The 12,845-nt window shown below is 29.5% G+C and overlaps 3 protein-coding genes across 9 annotated transcripts in view; all 3 read left to right on the top strand.

The window, feature by feature from the left end:
• The window catches only part of LOC551005 (hexokinase type 2), a 51,824-nt gene extending 47,633 nt beyond the window's left edge, over positions 1–4,191 (top strand). For all 4 annotated transcript variants that reach the window (XM_006557583.3, XM_006557582.3, XM_006557585.3 and 1 more), the window contains exon 7: positions 873–4,191. In XM_006557583.3, the coding sequence (XP_006557646.1) occupies positions 873–950 (78 nt within the window). In that variant the 3' untranslated portion in view covers positions 951–4,191. The remainder of the gene's footprint in view (positions 1–872) is intronic.
• On the top strand, positions 3,287–10,221 carry LOC408504 (protein FAM160B1). Of its 4 annotated transcripts, none has more exons than XM_016916681.2 (6): positions 3,287–3,426; positions 6,645–7,703; positions 8,001–8,451; positions 8,627–8,990; positions 9,300–9,800; positions 9,873–10,221. In XM_016916681.2, the coding sequence occupies exons 1-6, from the start codon at positions 3,397–3,399 to the stop codon at positions 9,970–9,972; spliced, it is 2,505 nt and encodes an 834-aa protein (XP_016772170.1). In that variant the 5' UTR covers positions 3,287–3,396; the 3' UTR covers positions 9,973–10,221. The 4 variants fall into 4 exon arrangements, with proteins under 4 accessions (XP_016772170.1, XP_392047.3, XP_006557651.1 ...); XM_392047.7 differs by lacking the exon at positions 3,287–3,426 and adding an exon at positions 5,625–5,863; XM_006557588.3 differs by lacking the exon at positions 3,287–3,426 and adding an exon at positions 6,274–6,424.
• A 203-nt stretch (positions 10,222–10,424) lies between these two features.
• Positions 10,425–12,333, top strand: LOC725987 (DALR anticodon-binding domain-containing protein 3). The gene is made up of 5 exons (XM_006557589.3): positions 10,425–10,805; positions 10,899–11,532; positions 11,609–11,742; positions 11,835–12,002; positions 12,112–12,333. The coding sequence occupies exons 1-5, from the start codon at positions 10,515–10,517 to the stop codon at positions 12,229–12,231; spliced, it is 1,347 nt and encodes a 448-aa protein (XP_006557652.2). The 5' UTR covers positions 10,425–10,514; the 3' UTR covers positions 12,232–12,333.
• Positions 12,334–12,845: the final 512 nt, after the last annotated feature.

Below are 12,845 nucleotides of genomic sequence, written 5' to 3'. Positions count from 1 at the left end.
TAATAGAAAAATATATGCAATTATTTTATTAATTATGAATATTATGAATATTATTAATTATAAATTATATTAAATTTAAGGAGCAATTAAACAATCTTTAATCCTTTATAATATTTCTTTATTAATATTGGATTGGAAACATCATTCATTTCAATTTTTTTATTGAATATTTTAAATTTTCAAAGTTCTGAAGAAATAAAAAAATATTAATTAAAGTTTCATTCTTTAATTTTTGAAGCAACTGTTAAGTGATATTTTTCTCTTAATTGTTGAAATATAAATTGAGATATTTAAAAATGAAATAGATTTAATGATTCTATAGATTAGAAAAGAAATATTTTTCTTTTATTTAAAAAAAAAACTGCATATTTTTCTGTTATCATTATGCAGAATATATTAATATATATTTTTTTATCTTTTTTTCTTTTGTTTTTTATAAAAATAAAATATTCGATTAGAAAAATATACATTTATTTTAATCTAGTTTATAAAATGTGAGATGTATAAAAGAACTGCAAATAATCTAAATCTTATCTAGAGCAAGATCAAATGGCATAGAGAAAGAAAAAAAATCATCAAATCATCTTGATATTTTTTTCAAAAAGATTCTGAAAAATTAATTTATTTTTCTCAAGTTTATTCTTCTTTCATACAAAAATGTCAATATTTCTAAATTTCGATTTATCTACTTTTATTTAGACATATTTATTTAAAATTTTTTTTTAATTAAGAAAATATTTAAATGAATTTTTTTAAATAGAAAATTAGAGATAATTTTTTGCATTATTAATTTGTAATCTATATTATATTTGTATTTATATACATAATTAATATCAAATAAACAATATTATATTTTTTCTTTTATTTTACAGTTCGAATTAATGCTCTCCGAGGATGGTAGCGGTCGTGGAGCGGCGCTGGTCGCCGCAGTGGCTGCTGGGAATCGATGAAGACAACGGTTGTGCCACATCTCCTTAGTTTAGATTAAATTAAGTTATATGCAGTAACGATACAAATTTGACACACCATTAATATAATAACATACACAAAAAAATATATGAAGTCATGCGTATGTGCCGAAGAAGAAGTCAAAGAAAACTAGCTACTATTAAACTAAAGAAAAAGATAGGCAAATAGACGAACGAGTGAAATTCTGTCTGTTAAGAAGAGTGAAATGAAGAATGCATGAATGTAAGAGTGAACACGAATGAAGCAAAAGGGTGTTGAGTATGTATGTGTGTATGTGCTTATGAGTGAGTGAGTGAGTGAGCGAATGAGTGAGCGAGTGAGCGAGTGAGCAAGTGAGTGAAAGAGAGAGAGAAAGAGATAATAGCCTAGACACAAGAAGACTTGGAAGCAACAGTACTTGAAAAAATACTTACAAATTGACAAATTATATATTACCAGATAAAAGAAAAAAAATAGACAAAATTCGTAATTGAAAGCTCTCATTATAAAAACAAACATGGTTGCACGCAAACAAACGAATAAATAAAATAAAATGTAATAAGTCTTATTATTGTAAACTGTGCGGCCAGATATGTATATACAGATGGCGCCTCTAAGCAAACACTTGAAGGAAACTCGATCGTTCTTTGAGACAAAGAGCTATTAGTGTATGCGGCTCACTTATATATTATATAATATCATGAGATATTGGTCTTCGATTGATCTTCTTTCTTATGAAGAAAGAAGGATATGCGAAAATATGAGTGGTTTCTACGAGCTAATTCTCTTACGTTTACATCATTGCTTCTTCACAGAAGAGGATACAGAAAGAAACGGACGGATCTTTGGTTAATATAGAATGATTTATTACTATTTGTATGGTCATTTTATTCATAGAATAATCTTATTATAACGAAATATATGATTGATCAAACTGAGCAAGAACGAGTGAGGATAAGAGAGTATCGGTGTATAAATGTGTCAGATATATAATTGTATAAATGAGATTATATCGAGACAAATAACGAAGAGGCGGTGCGATATAGATATTGGAGGATGTGTGCAAGCAGTTTATTAGACAGTGTAATAATGTTTTAAGGGATTAGGCGGTTTGAAATATTTTTAGATTTATAGGTTTACCGAGATGTCGTGCACGTTCAACGTGTTCATGCTCTTTTATTGTTACGATGATGATGATGATGATGATGACGAGGCAAATATATACATTGAACGATTTTACAGCATTGTCTCGAGAATAATCCCTCGAAGACGTACACATCGATGTCGCGAATTAGAAATTATGAAATTGAATGACGTGCATTCGTTGAAAAAGAGGAACAAAAATTTAAAAAAAAAAAAATAAAGTATGGAAATGAGAATGTGCGTGCGTGTGCGTGTATATGAATATAGGTGATTAATGATAATTTTCATTGATCAATTTCAATCGGAACTCTCTGTTTCCGCCATTCTTTCGTGTGAAGAAACGAATATTTCTTTGGAGTTCAAAGATCGATGGAGTAAAGTGATATAAAGTGTTTCGAGAGGAAATCATAATAATAAAAGATAATTGGATTGCTATATTGCTATCTAATATTTTTTATTTTCATTTTCAAAAAAAAATACAATTTTACTATAAATATAAAATCCTTCCTCTTGAAATACAAAAAATATTTATCGAATAAAATACTTAAATTTCTGAACATTTTACGTAAAGAATATCAGCTCAAGATCAATAAGTGATCAAATTTTGATATCGTATTTTGATTATTTTTTAATAACGAGAAGAGATTTTATAGATCCGAAAATTCTTATTTTTTAGAAAAATATTCATTAATCAACTTTCGTTGCTATTAACGTATCTCTTTTATTAAAAAAAAGAAAAAAAATTATCTAAGATTTTCTTCGCCATTAGAAAATATATAATAAACTTTGCAACAAACTTTGATCATTTATTACGATAACGATTTTTACAAAATTAAGATCGATTCTGACAAGATATAAATCAAAAAAAAAAGAAAAAAAAATTATCTATCTCTATTTATCTATCTATCTAGAACTCCAAAGTTCTCTTCTTGCCCCTCTCGTACGCGACTCGAAAGCGCAATTTGAATCGTCGTCAGAGCCTCGATTGTCATTCAGATCGCATTCTCAGATTACGAAACCGCGGTGGCGGTTAGTCAAAAGTTTGGCCAGGACGAGGAGGAACGTTATCGAGTTTGTCGACGTAATAGAGACCGTTGCACATGTACTTATTTTCATTGTCGTTGCGATAAGATTTTCTGACGCGAGCCGATATCGAAATATCGGAGAGGGGGGAAAAAAAGAGAGAGAGAGAGAGAGAGAAGAAAAGTGAATTTGAAATTTGTCCGCTCCGTCTAACGAACATATCCCCCTTTCTCGGTTGAATTTTCCTCGTATCGAACGTTCGTTTCCGATCTCTCGTTATCGATGCTGCGACGACTGTGGAGGCTGAAAGTGGTGAGTAACAGAGCCACGGTATATTTAGCACGATCACGCGGATCCACGTGAGTTTCGATTTAGACGATTGTAGTCATTTATGATATCGATACAGATATGTCGCATGTCGTCGTCACGTATTTTATTGAATTGAAAAGCAATGTGAAGACTTTTATTATTAGTGTTGTTCCAGTTTCACACCGGTGACAATGTCTGATTCGATGGATTTATATTTTTGGCTATGTGATATAATAAGAATGAATGAAGTCCTTTGTAGGAGTAAGGGATTTATTGGAACATTGTTTGAAAAGTAGTGAATATATTTAGAAAGGATAATAAATATTCTACGTAAAAAGAAAAAAAAAAGAAGAAAATCAAAAAATATAGAGTATAGAATGTTTTTCATTTTGAAAAAAAGTTGTGCAATAATAATATTACGTAAGAAGTTATAGAAGATATATAATAAAATTTATTCGATCTTGCAATCGTTTTAAAAGGAAAAAAGTTAAGTTAAAAATAAATAAATAATTCGAAAAAATGAAATGAGAAATGTTTGAATGCGTATACTCGGCTCAATTTTCAAATATTTTCGAAAACGAAGTCATAAATAAAAAAAACTCTAGTCTTCTTCATTTACTTACTTTTTTTTTATCGTATCAATGTCAAAGTAGTTAATGTAAATGTGTCGAATCACTAATTACCGGTGCAAAATGATCGAATTAGTGTCTATTAATATAATTGAAAAAGAAAAAAAAAAGAAGAAAAAAAAAAAAAAAAGACGATAATCGTACAATCATAATCAGATTCCTACAGATTTTCTTTATGCATCGAATTAATATATTGATTAACAATTCCGAGAGATGCGATCTGACCAAGCATAATTGATCAAGATCGAATCGAACAACGTGTTTCTAAAATATTTGATGAATTGTTTGAATGGTGAGGTGATTAGAAATAAAATTTGGTGCAAAACACGTTATTGGGTTGATCGTGATAATGAATAGAAAAATTGAACCGCTTTCGAAACGTCGCAATTTTTTTTTTTTTTACATTCACGAACTGTTTAATATTGTTGAGATGTGTACACGTTAAAGGTGCAAAAATAAAATTCAACATAAATCCCGTTTTTCACAATCGATGTGCCATTGCCACGTAATGTTTGGATATTGAGAACATTTTGGGAGATTTTTAGAAAATTATTTCTGTAATATATATTAATATATATATATATATATATTTCAAATATATTTAATAAATATATAATTTAAATATTTAATACGATTTATATTTATGTTATTTTAAATTATATTATTCAAAAATCACAGGTAATGGTTGGAACAGGAAATTTCATTTAAGAGGTACAATAAAGATAAGATAATTATTAATAGAATATTATTGTATTGATAAAAAAAAACTCGAGGCCAAAGATATAGACGAATTAGTAAAATTGTAAATAAATTTTGCTCACGTTAGAGCAAAATAATTTAAAAAATTTTTTCATTTACCAAATTTTGTTATTAATTAAAATAATTTGTAATTTGTATTGGTCGAATAATTGATTATTTAAAATAAAAAAAAAATAAATGTTCTCAATAATTCAATATTTTATTATATTTAGATAAGTATCCATCAATCTTATCGATCAACTTTGATTAGACAAAGTAACACGAAGGAAAAATACTAAAGATAATGTCATTTCTATTTCTTTGAAGTCAATTATTTGCAATTTTAACGTAAATTCGTATAAATAATTTATATTATAAAGCAGAGATAATAAAATTTTTTTAATAAACTCTGCATATTCTATTATTATTATTATATATAATTAGAAAAAAATAATATTCATAATAAAATCGAAAACAAATAATTACACGTTATTCGATTTAAATTTATAAATTCCAATATACGTATATATTTAATTTTTTAACCTTGAACATATCTAATCGAAATATACTGCATTGAAACTTTCTAGATATTCCGACAGAGGGCTACGAATAATATTCATTTTCATTATATTCTTTATTTTTTTAATTCTAAATTTCTACGACAAAGAATTCGATATTAATTTATATAAAATCTTTATTAAAATATAAATTTATCAACTTAGGAGCAACAATAAATAGAATTGTACACGATGAATTTTATATTTTCCATTTCCATTTCTTTTACCTCTCTCAATTATCGTATTTAACGTCATAACATACGTTTGAGACACCTAGTGGCCGGCAACCGGAAACAAAACACGTCAAAGCCGCAAAATTCGCTATCGCAGCGACAGTAAGAGAGAAGTACGGTGATACGAAGCGAACAATGCGAAATTATGCAGAAGAGGGCGAGGATCATGCGAGAAACGGCCGCGAGGCGCGTGCATAGCGAGAAATAATCGTGAACAAGGATCGGACGTTACGTTAAAATGATTAGTGGCATTCAAATCGCGCTAAAGAATGCCATTGATGTGGTGAGTGATAACCCTGATAAGTTTCGTTGTTTATTCGTAGACTTTATTCTCGCTTACGCGACTGCGTAATGTTAATGTTCTTCGTTTATTCGATCAAAAAACATGTACGTTTTCGTTTCTTCTTTTTTCTTTTTTTTTTTTCCGCCCTTCTTACAGAATATAGTAAATAACGCGAAAATATTTAAAGCACCGTTCATTGATCGTATATATTTTTTTTTTTACGCGTCATTTACGACGATTTCTCTTCGTTCAAATGTCACACACTATCACACACGTGCCATTGTATTTATTTACATTCTACCTATCGATCGATCTGTATGTATGCCGTGCGTTTGACCATCGTGGTCAATATGACACTGTCCGAACTATTGCGAGTTTTTTCTTCTCATCTCGCGTGTGCGCACGGTCGATTTAAATGGCGCTCGTTTGGCGCCGGTGAAAAAATACAAACAAACAGGGACGTAGCGTGGTTTTGGGCTGGCCAACAGGAACGGCACGCGAAAACTTGTCCTTTTCGATTGGACATCGTCGTATCGACATCGTCTAATGATTCTCTAACATGTGCGTTATATTTAGCAACCTTATATAATTATTTCAAGTTACAGCTGCGAGCGGTCGATCGTATCTCATTAATATGTGCACATTTAATAATCTGCCGTGTTTTGCACATTATTTATTCTTCTTCAAAGATGACTCGGATGACGTAATACGATCCCTCGTTTCGATTATTATTTTTTCATATCACGATATTTATAGATTTTTTTTTTTTTATTATTCACAGATAGCACCGCCTGCCACGCCGCTGCAAGACTTCACCTATCACTGGAAACAGCTTATGAATTTTTACGTGAACCATTTGACGGATTGCAAGGTACCCATACAGACCACAGGCATACCGCGACATTTGGATAGATTATTGGAGATTCTACTCGAAGAGGAGAAAAATGAAAACGAACCAGGACCGTGTCTCGAATACCTGTTGCAGCACAAATTATTGGATTTGCTGGCTACGTTGGCCAGCGCGGAAACCCCACCAGGGATGAGGACAGTTTGCCTGTCCTTCTTGAGAAAGCTATTAGGAAGGTCTAAATATCCTTTGCTGCACCATACGTCTATTTATGGACCTGTGCAGCGGTTGATCGCTCTTTGCAATGGAAACCCACCTTCGCCTATTGAAGTCGAAGAGGTCCAGTTCCTTCTCACGCTTTGCTTTCTAGTTTGCAAGTATCCTCACGTGACAAATATTATAAACGACGCACCGAATGTTCAGAGGCAAAGTACCGCAGCCAAGAAGAATATCGAAAGGATCGAAGTGGAGAAGGTTACTTACATACCGGCCAGAAGAAGAAGTAATAACTTTAATCCACTGTTCGAACCGTTAGACACCCAGGCGGTCACGCTGATAAATCCTAATTTGTTCAACTCGGAAAGCGATAAGAGACGGTCTGTCGAGTTCAATAGATCGCACAGCAAGGCTGGCACGACAAGGGGATCATCTAGTCAATCGAATGGATCGATATCTTCCAGAGAAACGGAGAGTGCTTCGCAATCTTCGAGCCCGGCAATTCAGAAAGAGATTTGTGGTGAAAATTCCGGCATTGTACAATCCTCTGAATCTCAAGATTACGATGTCTCGCAAAAAAACGAAGATGTAGCTTTGATAAACGAGATAGACACGCATTTACAGAATCTTCAAGATTTGCGATTAGACGGTGAATACGGGAATGTTTATGATGACTCTCGTTGCTTAGATGGGGATCAGAGTTTGCTCAGATCCAAAACACCAGAGAAATCAAAATGCCTTCTATTAGATGCCTTGTTGAGTTATATAAATACCGCAGTAAGTAATAAATTATCATATATATATATATATATATATATATTCAATTCTTCAAAATTTTTATTTTTCGTATAAAGAATTTCAAATATTTGAATATATATGGTGCAATAAAAATGTAATTTGTCTACTAGATTAAAAAGACTTGTTTCTTAAATAACTCTAAACACGTCTATATATCCTATTATCGAATTATTATTAGAAGATAAATTTATCATTTAAATATCCCTACTTTTAATTATGCAGTTTCAAAACTAAACAAACCACAAAGTTTTCAAACATAAACGATTCACTCATCAGGACAATACAGTGAGGATAAGAGCCTGCGAGGGAATAATGGTTCTTTCATCCTTGGAGGATATATCGTTCGCTCAAATGGTAGCAAACAGCCATTTAACAACCTTGATACCGAGTAGATTAGAGAACCTGTTCAACGCCATTCCAGCGCACGTTGACCCAACAGAAATCGATGGCGTGGACGTCACTTGGGGTTTAGACTCGCCGGCATGGACGAAGGAGAAAAAATTTTCTGGTTGCAGGCAGGTCGCTGCATTTTTCATGTGGTTCGATTACTGTAATCAATTGATAAGGGAAGCGCATCCGGACGTAGCTGACGCATTGGCGAAGAGCATTAGAGTGAATTTCTTAGAGAAAATCGTCACACCATCTTTGGCTGAGCATCACGTTGTTCTTATTACTGCATTGGTTACCAAGTGTTTGAAGGAGTTAACGTCCACCGCCTTATGTACAGGTATTTATACGACAATTTTATTCGATTTTATTTAAAATTTTTGGAAAAAGAAAAAAGAATATAAAATGAGAAATAATGAAATTATTTCATTTTTTCTTTTACAATTATTTGATATGTATCATTTATTATACTGGAAAATGTCAAATATAATATATCAATATTTCTTCTTCTTTAGAAATAAGTTACTGGCTTATTGGTCAAGATAGAGGTCCAGAGATACCAAATGTATGGACATCACCTGTTCTACATAGGCTGATAGATAATTGTTTCACGGACAGCGACGATTTAACGTTGGAAACGTTGAAGCTATTCGAGGAAATGATAGAGAAACGAAACGAGCATATATTGCACTGTCTCGTATTAGTGTATTTATCTACGCGTGGTTACTATGACAATACCGCAGCGGACAGTGCAATTGCCTCATGGAGCGACGAGGAAGATGAGAGAGAGAGGGAGAAGAAGGGATCGCTGGATCTTTCATATGAACAAAGTCATAGTCGAACATTAGCACCTAGTAATATTCACAGAATTGTAAATTGGTAAGCAGTTATAATCATAGAAACGAATGAACAATTTCTATAAAAAAAAAAAAAAAGAAAAGAAAATAAGAAGGAATATTTTTGTCACTCAAAAATGTAGAAAAAAAATGACTCTTGTAAAATTGTAATCTTCACGACTGAAATTCAACAATAATCATATTTCTTGATTCTAAGATTCTCAATTTATATATTTTTAATATCTGAAAAATAATATTTGACTTAATCAGAAAAATGGCAAAAATTCATCGAATACAATAATATGTACGCAAATGTATCATTTTTGTTCTCTATTTTGTTTTCTATTTTCAGTTTTCTGTCTTTGATTCCTCGTTATCTACAAACGGACACGGACGTAAATAATTATGAGCGATACATGGCTGATTTGGAAAGGCAGTATTCCACTGTGTTGACGGATTGCTCGTTAATGGCCTGGCCACTGGAAGCAATAACTGTGGACGATTCCGCGAGTTCTGATTCTAGACCGGAAGCGGATCATTGTTCCGTGAGATTCTACATGGGCCCGTTCATGACGATGCTATTCGAAAAAGTAACGAATATACCAAAGCAAAAGTATGAGGTCAATTTACAGTTGACTGTAGTGATCTCGAGACTGGCGCTTTTACCTCATCCGTACCTGCATGAATTTTTATTAAATCCATTACTACCGCTGGCACCCGGCACAAAGAACTTGTTCACTTGTTTGCAAAAAGTTGTCAAACAGCTGGTGAACGAGGTACCAAAGACGCCAGATCACAAACAAATGCTTAAAGAAACACGAGAACGATTGCTGGAAGATTGTTCTCACGAAGGGTAGGTTATCGGAAGAAAAAAATGAATTATTATTGCCGTTTGATATTAAACAGTTTGTAATTTTAATTTTAGGGAAAAAGAAAATATCCTGTTTGAAAGTGTGATCGTGACAGAAGAATTTTGCAAGGAACTGGCTGCGATAGCGTATGTGAAATATCACCATTCTATGTGATAATTGATATCAAAAAGAACGATGTAAATTATAGAATTTAATTATAGTATTATGGCCGAGTAAATTTACTTAATGATCGATCGTCAGTCTAGATACGCTTAAATAGAAAATTGTTTTTTGTGATGATTTTGTAAGATATATACGTATACCTTAAGGATAGCGAATATTATAATAATGTTAATATTTACATATTCACTTATTTGCACAATTCGACTTGTGACTCTAATAAAGAAATTATTGAAAACTGGATCTTTTAATTATCTTGCTTGCATATTTTAATTACTAAAAATGCTAATAGTATGTAAAATTTATCAATCTAGTGTTATTCTTGATTTTATATTCTTCGTGTTAATCTTAATTACTTTTTATATGACAATTATAAAAAATATTTAGATTAAAATTTATATAGTTTACAAATATTTTTAATATTTGGAATAAATAATATTAGAAGAGGAAACCTTATAAATTTTATAAATGAAACTAGTTTTGAAATCATTTTATCACAGTAATTAAAGCTACTTTCACATTGGAGTAACTGACATATGGAGTTACAAATGGAAAACACATCAATTATTTGCATGGAATTACTTACAAATAATATAACTTCATATTTAAGTGGTAATTCTAACAAAAATATATCAATTGTTAAGATAAACAATGAAAATTTAGCAATAAATGGTGAATTATATTTTTTACTTAGCCTTAAAATATGGAGAAATGTATTGAAAGATACAGATAAGTGTGATGGAAAGTGTACAACAATTTTACAACATTTTTTACATATTAGGGATGGAGGCACAAATAATAATACTGATACAGATATTTCAAATCAGGTAAAATATAAAAGAAAATAAATAAATCACAAATAAGATAAACATAACCTATCTCTAAAAGTAAAAAATATTTAATGATACTGATTTTTTCAGGTTTTACAATTATTAATATCATCTAGCAATATTTGGTCTATAAAATTACAAAAATATCTTTTAGAAAAAGAACGAGTCTGTTTGTTTTTACAACGTACTCCCCTTATAGAAAATGCAATCAAAGCAGTTATAACAGCTAAACATAATTTTGGAAAAACTGTTTCAATTAATAAGATATTTAGTTTAAAATCGCTTCAAGATAATGAATCAGAACTTACAACTAAAAGATTACATTTAATACAATGTGTCACCGAAAAGATTTTAAATCTACATGGCTTTAAAATAGCAGATGAAAATTCTGATTATAAATTTGTATTTACCTCTAAATCGCAAGGAAATGTAAAAGAAAATTATAAGCGATATATATGTGGTGTTGTGAAAAATATTGAAACAAATTGTAAAGAGATAAAACTAACGTATCAAGAATATGTTAAGAATAAAATCAAAGAATTAAAAACATCAAATGAACACAAATATTTTGAAGCACAAGAATACAATACAGAAACAGAAAACAATTTTTTTGAAGATCTTGCAAAAGCAACAAGTACATTTGAATTACTATCTGTAAAACCAAGTCGTCCTGTTTTTATTGGATGCAATTTTGCAACTGATAAAAATACCACAAATACAAAAGGTTTTTTCAATTCAAAATTTTACATGAACTATGCAGAATTTTTGAAGAAACAATTTCTATCATTATTAGTTTTTAGGTGCATGTTTTATATTGTATAATATAGCAAGAATAATAGCCATTATTGAAAAGTATAATCATAAAAGATTAAAAGGAGAATATCCTAATTTACCACACATGAATGATATAGATTTTTCTTTATTAAAACAAGAGGTATTTCATTTAATACAAAATATTAAATTATTATTATTTCCAATTGTTCAAAAAAAAAATAAATACTAAATAAATAATTCTATACTTTATAGGAAGAATGGGAACTTATATATAATTTTATTATTGGATATCAGCAAATGTTAAAAGATTGTTTAAAATATGATCCTATATTCCAAGTAAATCCACAGGTTATTTGCATATTTTTGGCAAAATTATGTCAAAAATTTAGTGTCTACTATCGTAGAATTCGAATTTTAACTGTGAGTTTCTTTTATTTGATTTATTTATTTTAATTAATATTTATGATTAAATGATAAATCTTATTGTATGATAAATAATTTATATATTTATATAATTTTTTCATTATAGGAAGCATATGATCATTTGATTCCAACAATGAGTGCAAGATTATATATGCTACATGCATTGCAAATTGTACTTCAAAATGCACTTGCTTTAATTGATATTATTCCTGTATCTCGCATGTAATTTTTTATATTATAAAATTACAAATTTTCTTATATTTATATAAATAGTAAAATGATGTATTCAAAAAAGGAATGTAAGAAAGATACATATAGAATAAAAAATTATATATTTAAAAAAAAAATAAGAATTGAGAAATTTATTAATATGTTAAGATATGAAAGATAATATAAAAATAATTTAAATAATATAATAGATAAAAAATAGAATAATAAAAAATTTCATATAAAATCTTACATAGTTTAATCTTTAATTTTGTTTTATTTTTTCAATAGTATAAAAAATATACAGATATAATGAAATTTTAAACATTAATTATTTTACAAATTTTTTTATGAATTTATTATTTTCATGTATTATATCTCATAATTTTTGTTTACTGTTAACTTACTGATAACTTAATAAATTAAGTATTTATCTTATACAGAATGTAATAAAAATAAATATTTTATTACATTATTACATGAGTAACCTGAATAAATGTGATATAAATATGTATACTTACATATATTTATAATTTAAAAATTTAATTAAATTTATTATTTACTTTTTTAATATTTATTAATAAAATCGATTATATTTAATTGTATATTTGCATAGAAATATATTAATTTCAA

The sequence above is a fragment of the Apis mellifera genome, linkage group LG15 (genome assembly GCF_003254395.2).
Source record: "Apis mellifera strain DH4 linkage group LG15, Amel_HAv3.1, whole genome shotgun sequence".
Lineage (NCBI taxonomy): Eukaryota > Metazoa > Arthropoda > Insecta > Hymenoptera > Apidae > Apis > Apis mellifera.
The sequence above is the reverse complement of the archived record's forward strand: the minus strand, read 5'-3'. Positions and strand labels throughout refer to the sequence as shown.

Bases quoted from the DNA above. Each gene is read 5' to 3' on its own strand.
- LOC408504 (XM_006557587.3), top strand. From the start codon at position 6,498: ATGTGCACATTTAATAATCTGCCGTGTTTTGCACATTATTTATTCTTC. The intron at 8,452-8,626 runs GTATTTATACGA...CTTCTTCTTTAG, and splicing joins GTCCACCGCCTTATGTACAG to AAATAAGTTACTGGCTTATT. The intron at 8,991-9,299 runs GTAAGCAGTTAT...TTCTATTTTCAG, and splicing joins ATTCACAGAATTGTAAATTG to TTTTCTGTCTTTGATTCCTC.
- LOC725987 (XM_006557589.3), top strand. From the start codon at position 10,515: ATGGAGTTACAAATGGAAAACACATCAATTATTTGCATGGAATTACTT. The intron at 11,533-11,608 runs GTTTTTTCAATT...ATTAGTTTTTAG, and splicing joins AAATACCACAAATACAAAAG to GTGCATGTTTTATATTGTAT. The intron at 12,003-12,111 runs GTGAGTTTCTTT...TTTTCATTATAG, and splicing joins GTAGAATTCGAATTTTAACT to GAAGCATATGATCATTTGAT.